The 23,418-nt window shown below is 29.8% G+C and overlaps 2 protein-coding genes across 4 annotated transcripts; both read left to right on the top strand.

The window, feature by feature from the left end:
* The first annotated feature begins 2,756 nt into the window (after positions 1-2,756).
* LOC107848489 (transcription factor TGA9) lies at positions 2,757-17,854 on the top strand. Of its 3 annotated transcripts, none has more exons than XM_016693264.2 (13): positions 2,757-2,874; positions 3,352-3,482; positions 3,981-4,078; positions 5,477-5,562; positions 6,239-6,412; positions 8,616-8,660; positions 8,774-8,833; positions 9,195-9,272; positions 9,431-9,476; positions 11,346-11,617; positions 13,060-13,281; positions 16,513-16,655; positions 17,651-17,854. In XM_016693264.2, exons 2-13 carry the CDS (start codon positions 3,391-3,393, stop codon positions 17,736-17,738), a joined length of 1,404 nt encoding a protein of 467 aa, XP_016548750.2. In that variant the 5' UTR covers positions 2,757-2,874; positions 3,352-3,390; the 3' UTR covers positions 17,739-17,854. The 3 variants fall into 3 exon arrangements, with proteins under 3 accessions (XP_016548750.2, XP_016548749.2, XP_016548751.1); XM_016693263.2 differs by having other exon boundaries at positions 3,978-4,078; XM_016693265.2 differs by lacking the exons at positions 2,757-2,874; positions 3,981-4,078 and having other exon boundaries at positions 3,350-3,482.
* Positions 17,855-21,386: 3,532 nt separating this feature from the next.
* On the top strand, positions 21,387-22,356 carry LOC107847031 (protein BIC1). The gene has a single exon (XM_016691282.2). The coding sequence runs from the start codon at positions 21,561-21,563 to the stop codon at positions 22,041-22,043; it is 483 nt and encodes a 160-aa protein (XP_016546768.1). The 5' UTR covers positions 21,387-21,560; the 3' UTR covers positions 22,044-22,356.
* Positions 22,357-23,418: the final 1,062 nt, after the last annotated feature.

Genomic DNA, 23,418 nt, shown 5'->3' with positions numbered 1-23,418 from the left:
ATTCTTTAAGAAAATTTTAATTATAGCTGCATGTTACTCCTTCCGTTTCATTTTAGTTGGTCATTTTACTAAAAAATAAATATCCCGTATTAGTTGATCATTTATTAAATTAAGATAGAATTAATTAAGTTTTTTTTCATTTTACTTCTACAATTAATACTATACATTAAATGTGAATAACTTCAATTTCAATGTCCATTGCTATGCCCAAAAAATATCATTAATATGAGCAAAGGATAAAGTAATAAATTTAATCATTCAATTTATGATTTCTTAATCACAATGTAAAATGGAATGTGCCCAACTAAAATGGAACACAGAGAGTACTAAACTAGTCTTATTAGTGATACTTGAGAACTCTAAATTTACCTATTACTGCTATTTTATGAGGTTATTTAATATTAAAAGTAGGGGGAAAAAATATAATAATAATTTTTTGATTTCATAAGTTGAAATAATTATTTTTAGATAGAGATCAAGTAAAACGAAACAGAGGGAATACTAAAGTGGTGAATTCCCCCAAACAAATTTCTAATTAAGGGAAAAGAATCTTGGGTTTTAGGTGATGACAAGGTTTAGATGTTGACCTATCAACAAAACAGATAATACCAAACAAATCCATTTCAAACTCCCCTCTAAATTAATTAATTTTACAACACTAGTTGTTGTGCCTTTTCCATTTAAACAAGTTTTGGTTTCATAATAATTAGCTAATAAAACCAATATTTTAAATTCTCAATCCATTTTGTAGGGAATGTTGTGGAGGAATAAATTTATTATTCATCAAGTATGAATTTTGGTTCTCAAACTCTCAATAATGACACTCCTTTTTTAAAAATTTTTGCTCAAGAGAATATACTTAGTTCATAGATATTTAAAGTAATTATTTTGCAAAAAGTAAAATAATTTTTTTTTATCAAAGGCAAAAAAAAAAAAAATGAAAAATTTCAAATTTTAGGTGCCCAAATATTTCACTTCAATTCAACTTGGCCTTAATAATTGTTACTATGTTGGAAGTCAATAAGAACTAACATTTAAATCAAGGCATTGAAGGGGAGCCTTGGAGTAACTGGTAAAATTGCTGCCATGTGATCAGGAGGTCATGAGTTCAAGCCTTGGAAACAACTTCTGGCAGAAATGCAAGGTAAGGCTGCGGACGATTCACCCTTGTGGTGGGGCCTTCCCCGAATACCGCGCATAGCGATAACTTTAGTGCACCAAGTTATCCTTTATTTAAATCAAGGCATTAATATATCTTTCGTTACGTGTGGAGTTCAAAAAAAATCAAACCATAAAAATTTATTATACGAACTTTATTTATGAAATAATATAGTAATTTCCCGTGAAAGAAAAATTTGTCTTTATCTTTATACAAAAATAATTTATGTAACAGAATTTGGTTGTATTAGAAATATTTTATTATTGTTTTGGTTTAATTTGTGTGGCTAGTACTTGCAAGGTTGTACAAAAAGTGGCCAATAAAAAAACACAGGCGGTTATTATAGAGAGCAAGTGGAGTAGGAGTCACTTGTTCTAGTGGCCTCCTCCTATTTTTTTTAAGAAAAAAAAAATTCATTCATATTCATTTTGAAGTCCAATTAACTTGAATTCACGTTGAAAAGTATTGATAGCTCCTCTGTGTTACTGTTTTCTTTCTATTTTATGTGATATTATTTGACTGCAAGAATTTAAAATAAAATCACATTTATAATCGAAAACAAGCTAAGTTTTACAGATTAAGTTTTGGTTAGATCGGTTATAATGTATGGGATGGAATGTTTGTCGATTATGAATTTGCATATTCAGAAGATGAAAGGTGCGTAGATGATGATGATGAGGGTGAATGTGTGAACATACTACAAGAGATAAAATTAAAAATGAAAATATCTTGAAGAGTAGTGTAGATTGCCTCACTGATGAGGTGTGAGAGGTCGACAATAGCGGGCATCAAGAGAGATAGAGGTAGGTCGAAGAAGTATTGGGAGAGACAATTAGACAAGACATGGTACATCTTGAATTTATCGAGGAGATGACCTTAAATAGGAGAGTTTTTAGAGATTCCGGATTAGAGCAAAAGGTTAATTGATAGTTTAGCATTCTCTCTCTTTCGTGCGGAATAAGTTTGGTGGCCGTACTTGGACCTTCTTTGTCACAAGTGCTATTAGCACTATCCTTGTAGTTTCTTAGTACTTCAATTATGTTTCGATTATCACCAGGTGTGTATGCTCACGTTTCGAGCATCACAGTATTTTGTTGTTGCTACTGCCCTAATTTCTGCATTTCTTTCTCATAACTACTTGGCTATGCATTATTTAAATAGAGGGTCTATCGAAAATAGTCTCTTTATATTTATATGGTAGGAATGTTCCACGAGATTATTTTACACCATCTTCTATAATGGATAGTAATTCATCATTTTAGTATAAATATTGAAATAAAATAATTTTAGCATTAACTAATACCTTATAAGTACCAAGTATAAAATAAGATTAATCTTAAATTTTATTTTAAAATTATTATTTTTATCCACAAATAAAATAATCCATAGTCCCTTATAAAAATAATTCTGTTAGGAGCATTACCCTGTTATAGAAAGATCAAAAAGTGTATTTGCTATGCCCACAAGAGAGATACACAGTAAGAAAAAAACACAAATTCTTTTAAATTCTTTGGACCCTCTTGAGTCTTGTTGGTGGCTTCTATTTTTATTATATACAATAAAAACAGAAAATAGAAGAAGAGCTATATATATATATATGTCTACATACATGCTTTGACAATAAAGATTTGATCTTTTTAGCTTCTTTCCACTCTTTAGTCCTCTTTGCTTCTGAGGAAGAGTTGTATATTTTTCAAGAAAATCCTTAAACTAAGGTAAAACATGTAGTTTTCTTGTTTTTGTTTTCCTCTTAAAGCTACCATCTAATCTTGAAATTCTTTTTGGGTATTTTTCAAATAAACTTTGGACCATGTTGGTGGTGGCTTCTATTTTCATAGATAGGATTTTTGTTTTTAAATTTTTTACGAGCTCTCGCCTTTTTTTGCTTCCTTTGACGACTCAAACTCATAACCTAGCTTAGCGTTAGAGTTGGAGGATACTTATCATTCGAGCAACTCACATAGGAGAAGCTTTAACAATATAAAGATTTGATCTTTTTAGTTTCTTTCCACTTTTTAGTCCCTTTATTTCTTATGAGCATTTAGTTTTTTTTTTAAAAAAAATTTGGGAAACCCTGTTTTTTTTTTTTTTTTTTTTTTTAATTTTCTCAAAGTTGCTATCTAGTCTTGAATCAAATTGCATATTTCTCAAAATGATGGATTTTTTTTTATTATTATTATTTCTAATATCAGGGAAGATCAAGAATGGTCTGAAAATTAGTTGTTGTTTGCATGGAGAATCAAAGAGGCACAGCAAGTACTTTGTCAGCTGATCATCATAACATGCCTTATAACACAAGCCTCATGTATCATTCCACAATAAAGTAAATAAATTCTTTCATTTTTCCTTTTTATTTTAATTGGAGGGTAGCCTCGAGTAGCTGGTAAAGTTTCTTGCCATGTGACTTGGAGGTCATGAGTTCAAGTCGTTGAATCAATCTCTTGCAGAAATGCAAGATAAGACTGCGTATAGTAAAAAAAATCCTTATAGTACAACCTTCCTCGGATTCCGCGCATAGCGGAAGTAATTTTAGTGCACCCGGTTGTCTATTTTTCCTTTTATTTAATTATGAGGATTTTTTTTAAAAATATTTAAGAGTAAAGTGTCTAGTACCCCGAACCATGATCAAATTTTTTCACATCAACATAAAAGGGTGACAAAAGTACGTTAAAATTGAGCTAAGGGATAATAGGATCTCTGTGAAGAAGTTGGAGTGTGTCGTAGCAACTTTGGTCATAATTCGAGAGGGTACTAGATGCTTATCTGACTATTTAACAATTTTTAGAACTTTTTTTTTTTTTTTGTGTGTGTGTTGTAGTAGTAATCAAGAACCATCATCAACTTTTGATTTTGGAGAGTTGGAAGAAGCAATTGTTCTACAAGGAGTTAAGATGAGCAATGATGAGTCTATTAAATCATGTATGTTTTTTTTTTTCTTTTCTTCTTGTACCTTCTTTTTCTGACTTTTAACAAAGTGTAACAAACTCATGGGCAAAGATTTGGTAAGACGAGTCACAATTTTCAGTAAGGAGGTTTAAATCAAGGGAATTTAAAATATATAAAAAAGTAGAGTAATAATTTTGACCTAGTATATATAGTTAATTTTTCGACTAATGGGATCGAGGTGAACCCTTTTTCTTTTTTTGCCCATAACTCCGTACATGTTATGATATATTATGTAATTTTCTATCGAATAAATTTGGATAAATTTCTTTTGCATCTAACTCTGTCAAAGTTCATGAGGTATATATAGTATATTCTGTCGATGGGATTCGGATAAATCTCTTTTACTTTTAACTCCGTCTATGTTGATGGGGTATGTTAATTTTCCATTGAAAAGGTTCAAATAAACCCTTTTTGCCCCTAACTCCGTCTATGCAAATGTGGAGGTATATGTAGTGTAATTTTTCGTCGAAAGGGTTTGAATAAATTCCTTTTGCCCTTGTAATGTATGGAGATATATACACCATAATTTTTCGATAAAAACATTCAAATAAACCACTTCTACCCCTAACTCCATCCATATTTACGAAGATGTATACACGATAATTTTTCGACAAAAATATCCAAATAAACCACTTTTTGCCCCTAACTTTGTCCATATTTACGAAGATATATACGCTATATTTTTTGATAAAAACATTCAAATAAACCCCTTCTGCCCCTAACTTTGTCCATATTTATGAAGATAAATACACCGTATTTTTTCGATAAAAACATTCAAATAAACCCCATCTGCCCCTAAACTGTGTCCATATTTATGAAGATGTATACAATATAATTTTTCAATAAAAATATCCAAATAAACCCCTTTTGCCCCTAGTTGGTCCCATGCTCATTTTTTTGGGTTTGTAGGGTTGGTAAGAGGGGCGGAGCTACATGTAAGATGAACCTCCTTCGCCGAAAAATTATACTATATATATACGATTAAAATTATTTTTATGTATATATAGTAGATGTCGAACCTCCTTCAGTTAGATCGTATGTTCACTTGTGAACCCCTTGCTGAAAATGCTGGGGTTTGTTTAAGGGAGAAAGTGTGTTTGAAAATGTCAACAAAACAGATAGACTTATTGCCATTTCTAAAACAAGAATCATTTCATAGGCAAAATACTTGAATAGCATGGGATTACATAAAAGGAAATTTGAACCCTTTTGCATGATTTACTGACTCCATAACTTCAGTTACTAATACAAACAAAAAGAAAAAATAATTAAAGAAAAAATGGAAAGTCTTTTTGTGTACTTTACTTTTGTTTGGTTCTTTTTTTTTTTTTTTTGAGATTTTGCTTTTTTTATTTTGCTCTATGTTTGCAGCTTTATATGAAGCAGCCAAAAACAGACCTGCAGCAACTTTGGAGATGTTCCCTTCTTGGCCTACTAGAGTCCATCACACCCCAAGAGTACTATTTCCTCCTTAGCTACTGCTTTTTACTATTATCGATCTTAACGTAACTGATGAAGTTGTTGTCACGTAATCAAAGGTCATCAGTTTGAGTTGTGAAAATAGTTTTTTATAGAAATGCAGAAATAACACTGAGTACGATTGGCTTCTGTGGTCCGATTTTTTCTTGAACGACGCACATAGCAGAAACTTAGTACATCCTGCTTTACGAAGAGAAGTCTTCTAGCTCGTTTTAAAGCATTGAATAATTGTTGAGGAAACATATGCATATTTGATTTCTTTCTATTAGTTCGTTTTCAAGTTAATCGAATGCCTTCTCCGGTGTGACAGTCTGAGTAAACGATTATATACCCTCAAAGTTTAAGTTACACACATTAATATTTATCGTATTAATTACCTTAATGAATACATATTTTCTTACACTGTCAGTGCATAGAACTTAAAAATGTGTATTTGAAACATTTTATTTCTTGCTATGATCAATTCGTTTTCAAGTTAACTGAATGTCTATTTGCCGCTAGTTCTATTCCTTTCTCAGGTGTGACGGTCTGAGTAGACGATCATATACTCTGAAAGTTCAAGTTACACATTATTTATCGTATTAATTACCTTAATGAATACATATTTCTTTACATTGTCAGTGCGTAGAACTTAAAACGCATATTTGCATATAGGGAAGCTCAAAATCAAGAGGAGAACAAAGTAGTGATTCAGGTTCAGCACTAAACACAACAATTTCAAGTAAAGGTGAAGCAAATTTGGAGCCAGAATCTCCTATTAGTCAACAACAACAATTTCAAGAAATGGCAAGTGATAGTCCAACAACAGGAGTGTCACATACTGAAAAGGTTCTTTTATTTCTCATTTAGTTTCTAATATTATTACTGAAGATAAGTATTCAGGATCTCCCGAACTATGATCAAAGTTGTTACGTTATACTTCAACTCCACGGGAATCCTATTATTCCTTGAACTCAATGTTAGCGTATTTTGTCACCCTTTTATACTGACGTGACATTTTTTTTTACATAAAATGAGGTCCATGTCAAAGATGTCACATCAGCTAAAAGGTTGACAAAAGGTGTCATGTCACCTAAAAATATTGATAAAAATACGCTAAAATTTAGCTCAGAGGCGTAATAGGACCTTGGAATGTGTAGTAGCAACTTTGATCATAGTTCGAGAGATACTAAATGCTTTACTACTTCTTCAAATTTGAATTCGTACCTCACAAGGTCCATTGAAGAAAAAAATGCTTTCTGTTTGGATCTTTTTATATCGAGGGCTTGAACCTTGATCTTGTGTATCTAACTATGATCATTGGCAATACTCTCGATGTCCTAAATTAGCTGTCATGTTTCAATTTTTAAAAGTTAAATTATGTAAATTTTGACTGATGTTTTAAAATATAATTTTTCATTAGAAAAAAATATAACTTATAATATTTTTCTGCATAATTTTTTAAATTATAAAATATTCCTATAAAGTTTTTGCGGTCTCTTATTGATTCTCTCTGACTTATATTTCTGACAAGAGATATGGAAAAAAGAGCATCTTCACAGTAACTATATATTTTTCGTCACAATTTATTTGTCATATTTTTTTTAAATTCATTTGTAAAAAAGTAATTTTTTCTTTTTTAATAATTTTTTAATTTTAATGTTCAGTGCATATTTAAGAGCATAAAATTAAAAAATATTTTAATATATTTAACATATTTTTAATTTAAGATATAAAATTCAAAAATCATTTATACTTTTTTAAACTCTATATCATATTAAAATAAATCAAACAAATTAAAATAACGAATACTCCTACTATTTTTTTCTTTTCAAAAAATAATTTTATTTTATGACTAACTTTTATAACTGTAGTTTAAGTTTTAGTTAACTCCTTGTCCGTTAGTCCTTTAATCTTTTTTGGAAGCATAAAAAGCAATTCCAGGTGAGTAATGGATTTGCTCATGTTAACATCATCTCATATATTTTTTTTTATCTCAATTTATGTGGTATCAATTGATTTAATATAAAATTTTAAAATACAAAGATATTTAAAATTTGTGATCTAAAATAATATATTAACATATTTGTAATTTTAAATTATTTTATTACTAATTAAAAAATTAAAATTAAGTTGCTTGTAACTATGAAAATATGACACTATTATAATATTTAATAATAGTAATGCCTTAACTCTGATATGTCCTATCTCAAACTCAAAATCATAAGATTTAAAAGATATTTTAGATATGTTATATATATATTTTTAATTTAAGATGATGAAATTTTAAAATTTCTCTAATATTATATATTTTAATTTGTATTTATAAGGAATAAAACTAAACCATATAAAATAAAATGATATTTTTTCGTTGAACAAGTAGTTATACATCACCTTCAGAAATTAAAAAAAAAATGTCTATAGTCTAAATAGTGTTTAAATAATAACAAATTTGATTTTAGTCAAAATCAAAAAGTCTACCAAAAGATCCTACCATTTTTGACACGTTATACCTCTAAAATAAGTAGTAGTACTACTTAAATTACAAAAAGTAAACTTAAAATTTAAAAAAGGAGAAAAATTCCACAGAATTATTTATAAAAAAATGTAATATAGTTTACCTTTGTTGCTGGTGGGAGATGGTAAATATCTCATTGATTTAGTTGAGGTGTGTGAAAGCTAACACGAGCACCACGATTATAAATAAAAAATTATAATTTACATTAAAAGGATAAACAACATAAATCTCGACAGTTTAGAGGTTAATTACTGAAAATTTTGATATTTTATGTAATTACTGAAAATTCCAATTTTAGATCTGTCGGAATATATAATTAGCTTCCGATACATTTTTTTTCTTTCTAAAGATATATAATTAGCTCCCGATACATTTTTGTTTATTCTGGGTCTATCGAGATAGATAATTTGCTCTTGATACATCCAATAAAAATATAAAATTAATTAAAATTTTTGTAATTTTTTCGTAAGAGCAGAGATTTATATAAATATAATAAGTTAACGTATATGTTTGTGTTATTATTTATTTTTACAGAGAAAGGGTGCTGGTTCAACTTCAGATAGAGTGACTGATGCTAAGGTGGACCTCATAATTATTTATTTTTGCAGGGTTTTTTTTAATAAAGTAAATTTTATTAATTTTTTAAAAAATATTTGTTCAAATATTTTTTTTTTTAATTTTGTTAATTGCAGACTTTGAGACGGTTAGCTCAAAATAGAGAAGCAGCAAGGAAAAGCAGACTAAGAAAAAAGGTGAATACTTTTTTTTTTTATGTAAAAATATCGTTTGTTTGAATATTTTTTTGACTATCCCAACAAATTTATACATAATTATAAAGAATATATAATAGTAACAATAACGATATAATCAATATACGTAATTTCAGTGTATACGCGGACCTTAATTAACTTTATCTTGCGAAGATAGTAGAGAAGTTATTTTTGATATATAAATCCTCGACTCAACATATAATACAACACTTGACCATTATAATAACATGTTATTATAGAATATTCTAACTATATATATTATATATTAATTATTTTGTATTTAGAATAATTGATATTAATTATTTTGTATTTTATAATAATTGATAATTTGATTTTAATGCAGGCTTATGTACAGCAGCTAGAAACAAGTAGGATGAGACTTGCTCAATTAGAACAAGAACTTCAAAGGGCTAGATCTCAGGTTTGATTAATTATGTTTGAAAATGTCTAATTTTTACTTTTCAAGAATTTTTTTTATTATCTTTCTAATGTTTAATAATTAGAAAATAGATTTTTTTTTTAAATTTATGAAAATGACTTACGTCGTATCAAATACGTATTTTTATTTGTGTCAACCAGGGGCTTTTCATGGGAGGTGGTGCTGCTGGTCCCAACATCAGCTCTGGTAAAGTTTGAACCTTTTTTTAAAAGAATTTTTTTATGTATAGTCCAATAAAAATGAAAAATAAAATAGTTAAAAAATTTATTGTTTCTATAAAAAATAATATATCAAATTATCTTTGTATAATTCTATATTCGACAGTTTGAAACGGTTATTGTTGAGCGGGTGGATAATTTTTCAATCCTATTAAAGTTCCTAGAACCAAATAGTCAGTCGGATTTACTTTTTACTTTTCTTATCTATATACATCGATTGTAATATTATGTTCATAGTATAAAATAAAGAGATGATATTCATGTACGGGAGCTTACTTAGTACTGTTTGCATTTTTTGTGTGATTTGTAGGTCATTATATTAGAGCCAGACTTATATTATGTGCACCTTTGAATTTCATTATTGGCACAAAATATAATAAGATGAAAATGGTCAATCTTCGAAATGACATTTAAGATAAATAGTAACAAAGTATTTTTGCAGTTTTGACAAATAGGGTAGCACCAAATATCTGAATTTTCAGAACTATAAGTTTCAGTCAAGTAGAGGCATTTTTTTCAAGTCAAAGTTTGTGATTTCTTGGGTTTCTGTATTTGGACTGAAGAAAAAAAAAGTACCATTTGATTTGACCATAGAATTTTTTTATTTTTTATTTTTTTGTCACCTTTGTGTTCTAAAGGACATTTTATTATGTACAGAGTAACCCAATGCATTTATAGATTGCATTTATAATGCTCGAATTTTTTAAAAATGTTAGTGGATCTGTATTGAATTCTTCAAGATATATTATACTTTTTGAAGATCCAACACATATCAAACCACATTTTTAAAGAATTCAAGCAGCAACATAGGCTCATCAAATTATATATATACGTGTAGGAGATTGGAGGGGCTAATTTCATCCATGGTCACTTAACTTTATATCAATTACGTAAAAATCACTTTTTTCATTTCATTCATGGTCATTTAACTTTGTGTCTGTTACACAAAAATCACTTTTTTTTTATCCATTACATAAAAGTCACTTTATTTTACTATGACCATCATAAAAGTTACTATGATCAGATTTTACAATAATCCCATTGAAAAAATGATGTGGCAACCTTAATTAGCTCTTAATTTTAATTTAAGAGAATATAATATATTACACATATCTTGATCTTTTTTATATGTGTCCAACCCGATTTTCCTTATGGATTATATAACGAAGAATATCAATTTCTTAATAGATTAGGCTACCTAGTGAAGACTATTTTCATTAAAAAAAAATTGATTGATATTTTTATAAATAAAATTGTAATTATATATTCTTAAAATCCTCTAAAGTTGAGACATGTGTTGGTAAATTATTTTTTTCCTCTAATATTATGTCATATAGTTGATAAAATTATTTTAGGCCAAAATACCGAGTAATTTAGTTGCACCCACGTCGAATCCTCCAAATTACACTATTTTGAAGATCCAACACAGACCTAATGACATTTTTTGAAGAATTCAAACAACGTCGTAGGCTCATCAGTGTACACACATATAGTAACCAAAAATCATCCCACAAAGGTAGGGGATAAGGTTCGTGTACATTGGCGGAGTCATGATCTTTACTAAGGGAGGTCAGAAGTAAACATACGAACTACCCGAAGGGAGTTCAATGCCAACTATATATATATAAATGATAATTTTAACTATGTATAAATAATATAATTTTCCATCGAAGGGGGTTCGAATGAACCGCCTAATCAGCTAATGGTGGCTCCGCCCTATCCGTGTACGCCCCACTTTTTGGAATTATACTGAGTATATATGTTACTGTTATCATAAATTTATCAGATCGTAAACGCCCTTAGCGAAATTCCTGATTTAGCTACTGATATATATCAGGTGGAGCAATGTTTGACATGGAATATTCAAGATGGTTAGATGATGATCAAAGACAAATATCAGAACTACGTACAGCATTACAATCACATTTAGGAGATGTTGAACTTAGAATAATTGTTGATGATTACATTGCTCATTATGATGACATTTTTAGACTCAGAGGAATTGCTGCTAAATCTGATGTCTTTCATCTCATTACTGGTGTTTGGGTAACCCCTGCTGAGCGTTGCTTCCTTTGGATCGGCGGTTTTCGACCCTCCGACCTCATCAAGGTAAGGATTTATCAGAAATAACCTTTCTAGCGAGCTAGTTTCGGTTGATATGAGTTGTACATGTGTTGATAAATGAGTAGTCAATGACCGACCTAAACTTGAATGGTTTGTGGACGAATCATGTTGTCATCATGACGGGCTAATTTTGTCGCCCTTACTCCTTAACAATAGTCGATATAAATATATTTTTTCGAGGACCCTATCAGAAATAACCTTTCTAGTTAGCTAGCTAGTCTCGGTTGAATGAATTGTGTCCATAAATGAATGGTCAATGACCAAACTAAACTTGAATGGTTTGTGGGAGAATCATGTTGTCATGATGGCTAATTGTGTCACCCTTTCGTGTTAAAATTTTATGTCTTAACAATAGTCGATATAATTATATTTTGTCGAGGATCCTATCAGAAATAACCTTTCTAGCTTAGCTAGTCTTGGTTGAATGAAATGTATCCATAACTGAGTGGTCGATGACCAACCTAAACTTTGAATGTTTTGTGGACGAATCATGTTTCCATGATGGGCTAATTTTGTCATTCTTACCCATTATAATAAGTGGCATATTAAAATTTTATGTATTAACAATAGTCGATATAAATATATTTTATCGAAGATCCTACCAGAAATAACCTTTCTAGCTAGTCTCGATTGAAATAAATTGTGTTCATAAATGAGTGGTCAATGACCAACCCAAACTTGAATGGTTTGTGGACGAATCATGTTCTCATGATGGACTAATTTTGTTACCGTTACCATTTTAATGAGTAGCATGTTAAAATTTTATGTATAATTAAACAATAGTCAATATAAATATATTTTATCGAGGATCCTATCAGAAATAACTTTTCTAATTTCAATTAAATGATATTATAACGGGTCAGGGCGACAAAATTAACCACTGAAAACATGATTCGTCCAACCCATTCAAGTTTAGATTGGTCATCATTGACCACTCATTTATGAACAAAATGATATTATACAATCAGGTCACTTGTAATTAAGATTAATATGTATAGATAATTTTTTAGAGTAAATCATCTAGTTCCCTCTAACTATGATCATATTTGCTACGATACACTCCAACTTCACAGGGTCCTATTACCCCCTGAATTTAAATTTAGTGTCTTTTTGTCACTCTTTTTAGCTGATGCGGCACCTTTGATATAGGCCTCATTTTTATTTAATAAAGGTGTCATGTCAGCATAAAAGGGTGACAAAAATACGCTAAAGTTGAGTTTAGGGGGTAATAAGTTCCATGTGAAGTTGGAGTGCGTCGTAGAAACTTTGGCCATAGTTCGAAGGGGTACTGGATGATTATCTCTAATTTTCTAAGACAAACATTATTTAATTAGTGACCTAGTGAAAATAATAACTAGCAATATATAGATATTGGTCAGACTCTTTGAAAATTCTTTTATACTGACGGTGTATATTTATTATCTCAGATGTTGATTGCAAAATTGGACCCTTTAACACAACAACAAGTTGTTGGGATTTATAGTCTTCAACAATCATCACAACAAGCAGAAGAAGCACTTTCACAAGGCTTAGAACAATTACAACAATCTTTAATTGAAACAATAGCCACTGGTCCTGCCAATGATGGTATGCATCATATGGCTATTGCATTGGCTAAACTTGCAAATCTTGAAGTCTTCCTTCATCAGGTAAAAAAAAATAAAATTATAATTGATATTCACTTAGCCGATTTTGAATTAATTTTCTTAATCAGAGGTCACAGGTTCCAGTTTTAGAAAAATTTCTTCTAGAGAACGTTTTTCTCATTTAATAGGCCTTACCTAGTTTTGAATCGCGCATTATTGATGAGATAAGCATTCAGTACCCTTCCAAACTATGGTCAAAGTTGCTACGACGCATTCCAACTTCACAGGGTCTTATTATCCCCCTGAACTCAATATTAGTGTATTTTGGTCTTCCTTTTGTGCTGATGTGACACCTTTATTACATAAAATAGGATCCATATCAAAGGTCTCTTGTCATCTAAAAGAGTTGACAAAAAGTGACATATCAGCAAAAATGTTTGATAAAAATATGTTAAAATTTAGTTCATTAGATCCTTGGGGACTTGTTGTTGTTGTTTTTTTTTTTTTTTTTTTCTGAATAAAGCAAGTGGTTATTTTAGTTATAGCCTTTTTATGATAAAATAATTACCATAAATTTGAACTAATGAAAGGCTATTTTTTCTTATAGAAACCTAGGCTTTTGACTCTTTTAATCACCTTTAATTTGTCTCCCACTAATTTATTTGAACTTTATAAGTTTTATTTGACCTTTATAACTTAGACATGTTATGCCAATGTCCTTTCTAAGGTGATTTTGGGAATTTGGGCTTGATTTGATGGGAAAAAAAGATGATATTTTCAGGGTGGGGGAGGAAAAAAAAAACAATAGCCACATACTCAATGTAATTTTACGATTAAAATTTGAGGAGAATGGTATGTACGTAGACGTTATCCTTACCTTATGAAGGTAGAGAAGTTTTTTGTAGACCCTTGGTTATACTAGCAGGATTGGACCTATATGTATTTATTTAGTGCTTCGACACCTGTTAAATCCGATGTAGATTAGATATAATTATATAAAAAAATATATAAAAAAATTGCTATAAGCTTGAAAAAAAACACCTAGAAAACCAAGAAGATAGTTGGGAGCTTTAATATTCAGGCGGAACCTTAAAGCTTTCAGTGTCTATATGTGTGTTCGAATCTCACAAGCACCCACGACCCCTAAATCTCGAGTCCACCATTGTATATTAGTAGACCTTTCATATCTATGGCATATAAGTCAGATTGCACACAACTTGACTAATTTTATGAGACACATGTTTCGGGTACTTTCAAGACTTCATGCCTTTCCATTCACTTCATTAACAATTATGTAACAAATTTTTTCTCTTATAATCTTTTTGTTATAGATATCATCACTTTAAAATCTTAATTTGCACTTTACTTTCTTCATACTATATGACTAAAGATTCCAAAAGGTACTTTAATTTAATTTGTAGGTAGTTATGTCATAGCTTTTCTCACTTTTTCAACCTTGTAAATTGATCATTTGAGTGATCTTTTCAACCCTTAAGAAATGGGATTTTATTTTAAAAAGGAGAATCTAAGCTACACTTTTTAATCATGCTTATATAATTGAAATAAAAATAAATTAAGGATAAGAAAAATAATATGTTATAAATATTCCATTGGTGGACATTTTTCTTTTTGTAGGACTACCTTTTTACCTACTAGAGAGTAGAGAGTAGAGAGTAGAGAGTAGAGAATCCTTCAGAGAGCAATTGATTTGTATAAAAACTATTTATACAATCAGATCATATATTATAATTTTTAAAATTTTGTAATGTTAAATATCTGAATCAATAATCTAATAAAAATAATAACATGCTATAATGTACAACAATACTATAAATTGGATTTGGGGGGTGGGGGGTGGAGGTGGGGTGTATGCATACTTTACCTCTATTTTGTGTGATATATAAAAGCTATTTCTGATAGACCATCGACTCAAGAAAAATATTTGTTCACCAAAGTATGTGGCCTAGTGATCAATAACGTGGATCGAATACCATGAGGTCTTAGGTTTAATTTCGCAAAATACTAGGTGATTTCTTCTCACCTGTTTAAAAATAGATTTGACAAATCCTTTTGAAAATGACCATTACCTAGTATAAAATCTATTTGATTGTTTTGAAAGCAAATGTTACATAGTTCCACTAAGGTGTGTAATCAAATTCTTAATACATAGTCCCCACTTATCAATAATTGGTAATTTAATGCATTTAAAGATGCCTTTCCCTTGGATTATGGCTTTGATGTTTTGTTATTACTTGTGTTTTTTGTTTTTTAATATACTACTTTAAAGAGAATACATTATTATTGCTATTATTTTTCTCTAGGTCCACTTTACAATTTGACATCACAACCAACATGCTTGATTTTTCATAGTTATTATTGTATTTGGAATAACAAAAAACAATATGTTCATGTTTAATATCATACGTGGGTCTGAGGAGGATGGTATGTATATAAATCTTACCGTTTATTCAGGGTGGATAGAAAAATTATTTTTGATAGATTTTCAGCTCAAATAAAATATATTAAAGCAGGTTTGAAAAAAAAAAAAAAACATGAGCAACGATGAAGAATGCACATATTTATTATTCTATTTGATATTTTATATTAATGTTATTTGGATGTTTGTTTCTATCTGAAAATGATGTATTTTCAAATAAATTCCCTTGCAAGAGCTATCAAGAAAATTAAATAATCATCACTTCAACATATTAGTCCAAACCATTGAAAGAAACATTATTACTACTAACCAAATAATTGAAATAATCCAAATATCTTATAGACAAGACAACTTATTAATTAAGAAGGGTTTCAAAATTTCAACCATGTTGTCCATCTTCTATTGATTCTTTTGGTTTGATTAAGATGTTTCTACTATTACTATTATTATTATTGTTGTTGTTGTTTATAAATAACTCTCACAAATAGCTAATTTTTAGTTCTTATAATCGAAAGAAAGTTAAATTTCACATGTGAAACTCTGAAATATTGTCACAAAATTTCGCCTTTTATTATATATATAATGAAATTTTAAATTCTATAAGTGAAATTCTTGTAGTATCAAATAAAACTTTATAACAGTAACTATTTTTTTAAGTGCAGAGCCAAAAAGTGGTTAATGGATGCTACTTTTACGTTTAATTTTTGTCACTTATTTTTGCATGAAACTTCATTACAGTAATTATTTTTTAAAGATAGGATCGAAAAATAGTGAGTGGATTTGTTTCTACATTTTTTTGAGGATGTAATATTTTTGACTTTTTTTTTTAAATTCTTCATATGAATTTAAATTTTCAGGCTGATAATTTGAGACAGCAAACACTACACCAATTGTACAGAATATTGACAATAAGGCAAGCAGCAAGGTGTTTCATGGTGATTGGTGAATATTATGGTAGACTTAGAGCCTTAAGTTCACTATGGGCATCACGTCCTAGAGAGTAAGATCAAAAACCTCGATATCTGATACTCGTTTTGAAGTTCGATTAGTTTAAAGTGTGTCAGATAAATTTTACTTAGAGCTAGGTAAACTGCTACTGATTAATCGGGATTCGGTAGGAAGAGTCTTACTTTGAAGGTAACACGCTTTCTGTCAGTGACGGAGCTAGAATTTTCACTAAGGAGTTCACGAGTGAACATACGAACTAACCAAAGGGGGTTCAACATTACTATATATACATAAAAATAATTTTAACCATGTATATATATTATACTTTTCCGTCGAAGATGAACCCCCTATCTCACGGGTAACTCCAACCCCTGCTTCCTACCCATGGGCGGAGCCACCTTTCATCCGGGGGTTCAACTCTCTTTGACGAAAAATTATACTTTTTTACATGGTTAAAAAATATTTTTTTATATGTATATAGTAGATGTTGAACCCCTTCGGTTAGTTCGTATGTTTACTTCAGAACCCCATAAATGAAAATCCTGGATCCACTATTATTCCTGCCTAAAGCGGCTCAACTCCCACAGCTCGAACCTAAGACCTTATATTTGGTGTTTGGTTCCGCTTCAAGCCCGCACGACTTAGCAGAATTCGATTTAGGGAGTTTCACTTTAAAGGTAAAGCGCTTTCCATCAAAAGCAGCTAGACTCGAATCCAAGATGTTTGATTGTTAAGAACGGAGAGATACTAACCGTCTCACCACAACCTTAGATCGAGAACATATCAATATTCTTATCTAAAGTTCACTAGTTAGCTTCTTATGTCTATAAGAGTGTATTATTAATGACAAAATCAAAAGTATAGAATTAAAAAAATTCCAATACAAAAAGGTGTTCTTCTTCTTAAAATATACTATATATTCTTCATTTCAAATTATGTGAATATATTTGATTGAAAAAATATGTCATAATATTTATCTGATTATAAAGCGCTATTGTATTTCTTACTTATATAATTAATGACTTTTAACTTTTTTTATTTTTTTAGGACCATGATGGCAGATGACAACTCTTGTCAAACAACAAATGAGTTGCAAATGATACAACAATCACAATACCATTTCTCAAATATGTGATGATCATTATTCATTCTTATATTAGCGAATTATAGAGATCTTAAAAAGTTTCTTGATAATATAAATTAATATTACTCTTATATTGTACATGTATAAATCAATTTTATTGTGCACAAGGAAGGTTATCATTAGAGTAGCACTTAAAACATTTAAATAGCAAAAAAAAATGTCAAAAATATTGCTGGCACTCTTCAAAAAATATTTCATGTTGATAGGTGTCAAAAAAAAAAACTACATATAAAGTGTAGGTTATCTCTTAAGAGTATCTTAAATTGTTTTAGCCTAATAACTTTGTATTAATTCGATGATTAAGCAAGACGAATATGAAATGACAAAGTGATGACGTGGAGCTCGACTTAGTTATTTTTTTATGATTTGATTTTACTACTACCTTGCTCGTAATTTTGGAGATGCGTGCCATGGGCGACGCATAATTATCGATCTCCAAATAAGTCTATGAGGCGATAGATCATGTGGAATTTCTTTGAGGAGAATATTATTGAGTAAGCGGATAAAATCTCATATCGATACATAAAAATCGAAAAGAAATAAAATAAAAAAGAGTAAAGAAGTATCCCCGAACTATGATCAAATTTGTTACTACACACTCCAACTTCACGAGGGTCCTATTATCTTCCTGAACTAAATTTTAGCATATTTCTGTCAACCTTTTTAGCTAATGTGTCACCTTTAACGTGGCTCCATTTTATGTAATAAAGGTGCTACGTCAGCATAAAAAAATGGCAAAAAATCCTAAAATTGAGGTCGGGGTAATAGGATCCCTCTGAAGTTAGGGTGTGTCGTAACAACTTTGGCCATAATTCGAGAGTACTGAATTCTTATCTGAATTAAAAAAAAAAATACATTAATATTTTTAATGATGCAAGGTCTCTTTGAGAAAACTCGTATAAACTCGACTCAAAGCAAATAATACCATGTTATATTAAACGTATTTTTAAATCCTTCTTGCCCAATAAACTTGATACACACCTAACAATATTTTAAAAATATTCGAACAATATACAAATATGTTAAAGAATATTATATTTGGGCACCTTCATATCATTGAGAAAGAAATTAATTAGGAGACAAAGGGTGTGGGTTGTTTTGGCGGTGGGTTAATAAAAAATTAAAGACAAAAATATAGGTTGATTAATTGATCCTCCTTTTTCCTTTTTATAAATTATGCGAAGTTGTTGGGGATATTATATTATTTTTGATATTATAATTTTTTTCTTAAAATCACAAGGGACAACTTAGCAACATGAAGACAAGTTGGATTTGCATTATATGTCTTTTTGCAAATGAAAGAAAGACATGTCAAGTGGTGCATTGGTGGGCTGTCCCATTTTTAATCAGAAATCTCGAGTTTGGGTCCTGAATATGAAAAAAAATTATGTTGGAATCGTCAATTTTAGAATGGGCCCTACAATGCGCGACTTGAATTAGTTGGAATTCCAATGCACGCATCAAACACCGATAGAAAAAAAAAGAAAAGATATATCTAATTGGCTTTGCTCTTGGTGTGCATGAAGAGGTTATCAATGTCCCATATAGTGAGGGAGTGGTAAAAACTTACACGCACCCGATGTATACATCAAGTCAATACATGCATGATATGTGTTTGGATTTAGAGTTCATGTTACTTAACCATGATTAATTATCAAGTATTTTACTTAATTAAATCACTTAATCATGATAAAGAACATTAGTTTAGTGTATACACCGAATGCATGTAAGTTTTTACCGTGAGGGAGAGGCTAGATAGAGAGAGACAACTTCATCGGCTCTTCAATATATATCTACTATATATAAGTAATATAATAATTTTAATCTTTTATATAATGTAATTTTATGACGAAGGGGTTCGAATAATCTTCTTGCTTCCTTAGCTTCGCCTCTGGTAAGGGTCGAATCCAGAATCTTTGTCTGCTGTGATACTATCTTGAATTATGTCATCATAAGTCGTTAAGTATACTTTAATTTACTTATTTATGTTCTCAACAAATGAATAATCCAACTAATAATGGAGAACTTGCAAATATTTTTTCATTCGATGTCTTGTATCGATTTTTGTACCCGATTAATTATACCGAAAAGTTTCAATTTGAAAGGTAAACACTCTTCTACCAAAGACGATTTCAGTTGTCGTGTTGAAGGACAACTTGTATATATTGACATATAGATGAAAATTGAAAGAAAAATAATATAAACATACACCTTAATTTACCATATTTATACAAATTTTCACCCTTACAAAGTAATTACAAAAATTTCAACTAATTATGTATTTTGGTTCGATTTACCAGAGTAAATTATGTATCTCGACGGGCCCCAAATCAAAAAAGGTATATCGAAAGCTAATTGTGTATCCTTATAAAGAAAAAATGTATCTCGGTTGGATGTATTATGTATCTCGACAAACCCAAATCGAAAAAATGTATCGGGTGCTAATTATATATCTTTACAAAGAAAAGAATGTATCTTCGTTGGATGTATCGAGAGCTGATTATGTATATAGACAGATCCAAAATTAAATTTTCAGTAATTATGTAAAATACGGAATTTTCTGTAATTAAGCTACAAACTATCGGGATTTATGTTGTTTACCCAATAACCGCCCGGCCCAACTTGATTGGTAATTGGGCTAATTGAGCTAGTTGGATCTTAATGTCCACCTTGGCAACCCAGCCCATAATTTGCACACAACTATTCACTAATGTATATATTGCTAAATACTAACAAATTTTTATATGTTTCATCACATTTACTTAGGTTTAAAAAGTAACTTACAAATAGAATGCGAAATAACTTTCAAACCCTTCTAGTCTTTACAATAATATCGAGATCGAAATAAAATTCTAGTTGAACTATGAATAAAAGTAAATATATGTGGTACGTAGTTTTGTGATTATGGTGAAATATCTTAGGAATTGGGAGGACGACATCTCTGTGGTAGATCCTCAGCTTAAAAGAGAAATTATTTGATGCCTTGGTAAAAAAAATGTCAATATATTAAGATGAAAAACAAATGAAGCAGCAGATAGTAAAACACATTAAAACTTGACGATCTAAATTTCTGTTTCATCACATTGATTAACTTAGGTTTGAAAAGTAACTTACAGATAGAAAGCGAAAATAACTTTCAAATCCTTCTAGCCTTTACAATAATATTGAGATCGAAATAAAATTCTAGTTAAACTCCCGTCATTCTTTGGGAGGACGACATCTCTCTGGTAGATCCTCATGAGACCTTAGCTCAAAAGAGAAATTATTTGACGTCTTGGCAAAAAAAAAAATGGCAACAACATATTAAAATGAAAAGCAAATGAAGCAATAGATAGTAAAACACATTAAAATTTGACGATCTGAATTTAGCCAAACTTTATAATGGGCTTCAGATCTAGTATGAAAAAATATCTAAGATTTTGTTTTTTCTTAAATAAGATGTCCACATATACTTTTGCTTCACATTTTTTTTCTTCATGTGTCTCTATATCTAACATAGAAAAAAATGAACACGTTATATATAGTTCAACCACATGAACTCTAGCTAGGAAATAAGTGAACCCTACAAACTCTTAATAGAAACCCCACATAACCAAAAATCATTAAATTTGACAAAAAATTGAAAGTGTTAGACGTGTGTAGCAATTCACCACCCATTGGTCATAAAATTTCCCCTTACATTAAATTTATATAAATTTAAACACTTCTTTCTACTTATAAACAACATGCATGCACTTCCACAATAAAAAGAAAATCAAGTTGAATATCAATATATATCAAGAACTTTTGGATCTTTGAAATCTTTTGGAGTCCATGAAGAAAGAAAATCAAGAAATCTCTTGTGATAAACAAGGTGAAGGTCAACATCAATATCAAGATTCTATCAAGAACTTTGAATCATTGTCAATGGTGGATGATGATGGAGAAAAAATAGGCAATTATCATGACTCCGCGAAGAAAGAAAATCAAGAAATCTATCATGATAAACGCGGTGGATGTCAATATCAAGATTCTGTAAAGAACTTTGGCTCATTGTCAATGGTGAATGAATCGGAGAAATTAGGGTTAAAGAGGCATTGGAGAGAAGTTGAAGGTAGGGTTTATGTGCCAGAGAGTTGGGGACATGAGGGTTCATTGAGGGAATGGATGGATTGTTCTTCTTTTGATACAATCCTAGCTCCAAAAGGAATAGAATTAGCTCGTAAAGCCTTGATGTCTCAAGGTAAACGAGCACGTTCAGGTTCAGGTTCAACTTCAACTTCAACTTCAAGAATGCTCGAAATCAGAAGTAGATAATCATGGCAGATCATACTTACGAAAGGAAAAAAGATGTCTCAAGGAAAATGAACGCGTTCAAGTTCAACTTCAAGAATACTCGAAATCAGAAGTAGATAGTAGTGACTCATGATGTGTAGGATGAGTATGTTGCTATTGAGTAAGTAAGGTTTATAAATTAGGATATTTCAAAAATAAATGCTTATTTATGAGCTTTGAGATATTAGGTTTGTAAATTTTTTGTTTGTTGGAGTTTTATGGTTAATTTTGGAGAATTTGTATCAATCAATGTCTTATTTTCCAATAAAACAAACCAGAATTTAGTTATTATCAATTTATTACTAAGCTTTTTTTTTTTTTTCGTTCTTGTTCTTTGAAAAGAAAAAAAAAATGGGGTAGAGAAATGGAGGAGGAATTATAAGGTGGATTTGGTTACAATTTTTTGGGAGGCAAACTATGTATTAAGCTTTTCTTTTTTAAATTATGTTTCGTCATGTTTCACTTTAAAAGATAAATGTTTCTAATCAAAATCAACTTCAGTTTTAAAGTTTTAACCTAAGAAATTTCACAAATTTACCCTCATATTTTGACTTGTAACACATATAATTCCTATGGTTTCAAATTTACCATAGGAGATGTACATATTACAAACAAATACCTCAAGAAATTAATGTTTAAAATATTCCCTAATTTAACTATTGGGAACATTGAGTAAGTTTTATTCTACTCTATTTTGCACCTTACAAGAAATTAAATTATTGCACCACTATACAAAAAAAAAAAAAAAAATTCTTCTTTTTACTTAGGAAAATGTGAAATTAAATTTCCTTCAAGTTTTATTCTACTCTATTTTGAGCCTTCAAAAAAATAAATTATCGCACCAATATAGGGAAAAAAAATTTCTTAGTTAAGGAAAATGTGAAATTAATAGTCTGTTTGTCAAGCTTATTTTTTCACCAAAAATGCTTATTTTTTCTAAAAAAAAATACTTATTTTGAAAAAGTAAGGTGTTTGACCAAGTTTTTAAGAAAAAATAAGTACTTATGGAAAGAAGCAAAAGTTGTTTTGGAAAAGCTAAAAAAAAAAAATAATTTCTTCCTAAAAGCACTTTTAAAAAAATACACTTAAAAGCAATTTTAGAAGCTGAGCCAAACAGTAATTACTGTTCAGACACAATTTTTCCTATTAAAAGTACTTTTTTAAAAAACATTGTTGAAATAATCACATTTCAAAATAAGCTGATTTTAAAACTGAGCGAAACAGGCTATAAATATCCTATGGACAATTGCAAACCTACAAACTATTTCATTGTTTTGTTAGTGAACCAACTATTTCTTTTCCACTTTGAGAATTCCTAGTTTCATTTATAGTAAGGTTATTTAATGCTTGTTGATGC

This window comes from Capsicum annuum, chromosome 11 (genome assembly GCF_002878395.1).
Source record: "Capsicum annuum cultivar UCD-10X-F1 chromosome 11, UCD10Xv1.1, whole genome shotgun sequence".
Taxonomy (NCBI): domain Eukaryota; kingdom Viridiplantae; phylum Streptophyta; class Magnoliopsida; order Solanales; family Solanaceae; genus Capsicum; species Capsicum annuum.
Note: the sequence above shows the minus strand (reverse complement) of the source record. Positions and strands in the feature narration are given on the sequence as shown.

Excerpts from the sequence above, each read along its gene's own strand:
- LOC107848489 (XM_016693263.2), top strand. The coding sequence starts at position 3,391 with ATGGAGAATCAAAGAGGCACAGCAAGTACTTTGTCAGCTGATCATCAT. Across the intron at positions 6,413-8,615 it reads GAGTGTCACATACTGAAAAG|AGAAAGGGTGCTGGTTCAAC; the intron begins GTTCTTTTATTT and ends TTATTTTTACAG. Across the intron at positions 16,656-17,650 it reads TGGGCATCACGTCCTAGAGA|GACCATGATGGCAGATGACA; the intron begins GTAAGATCAAAA and ends TTATTTTTTTAG.
- LOC107847031 (XM_016691282.2), top strand. The coding sequence starts at position 21,561 with ATGAAGAAAGAAAATCAAGAAATCTCTTGTGATAAACAAGGTGAAGGT.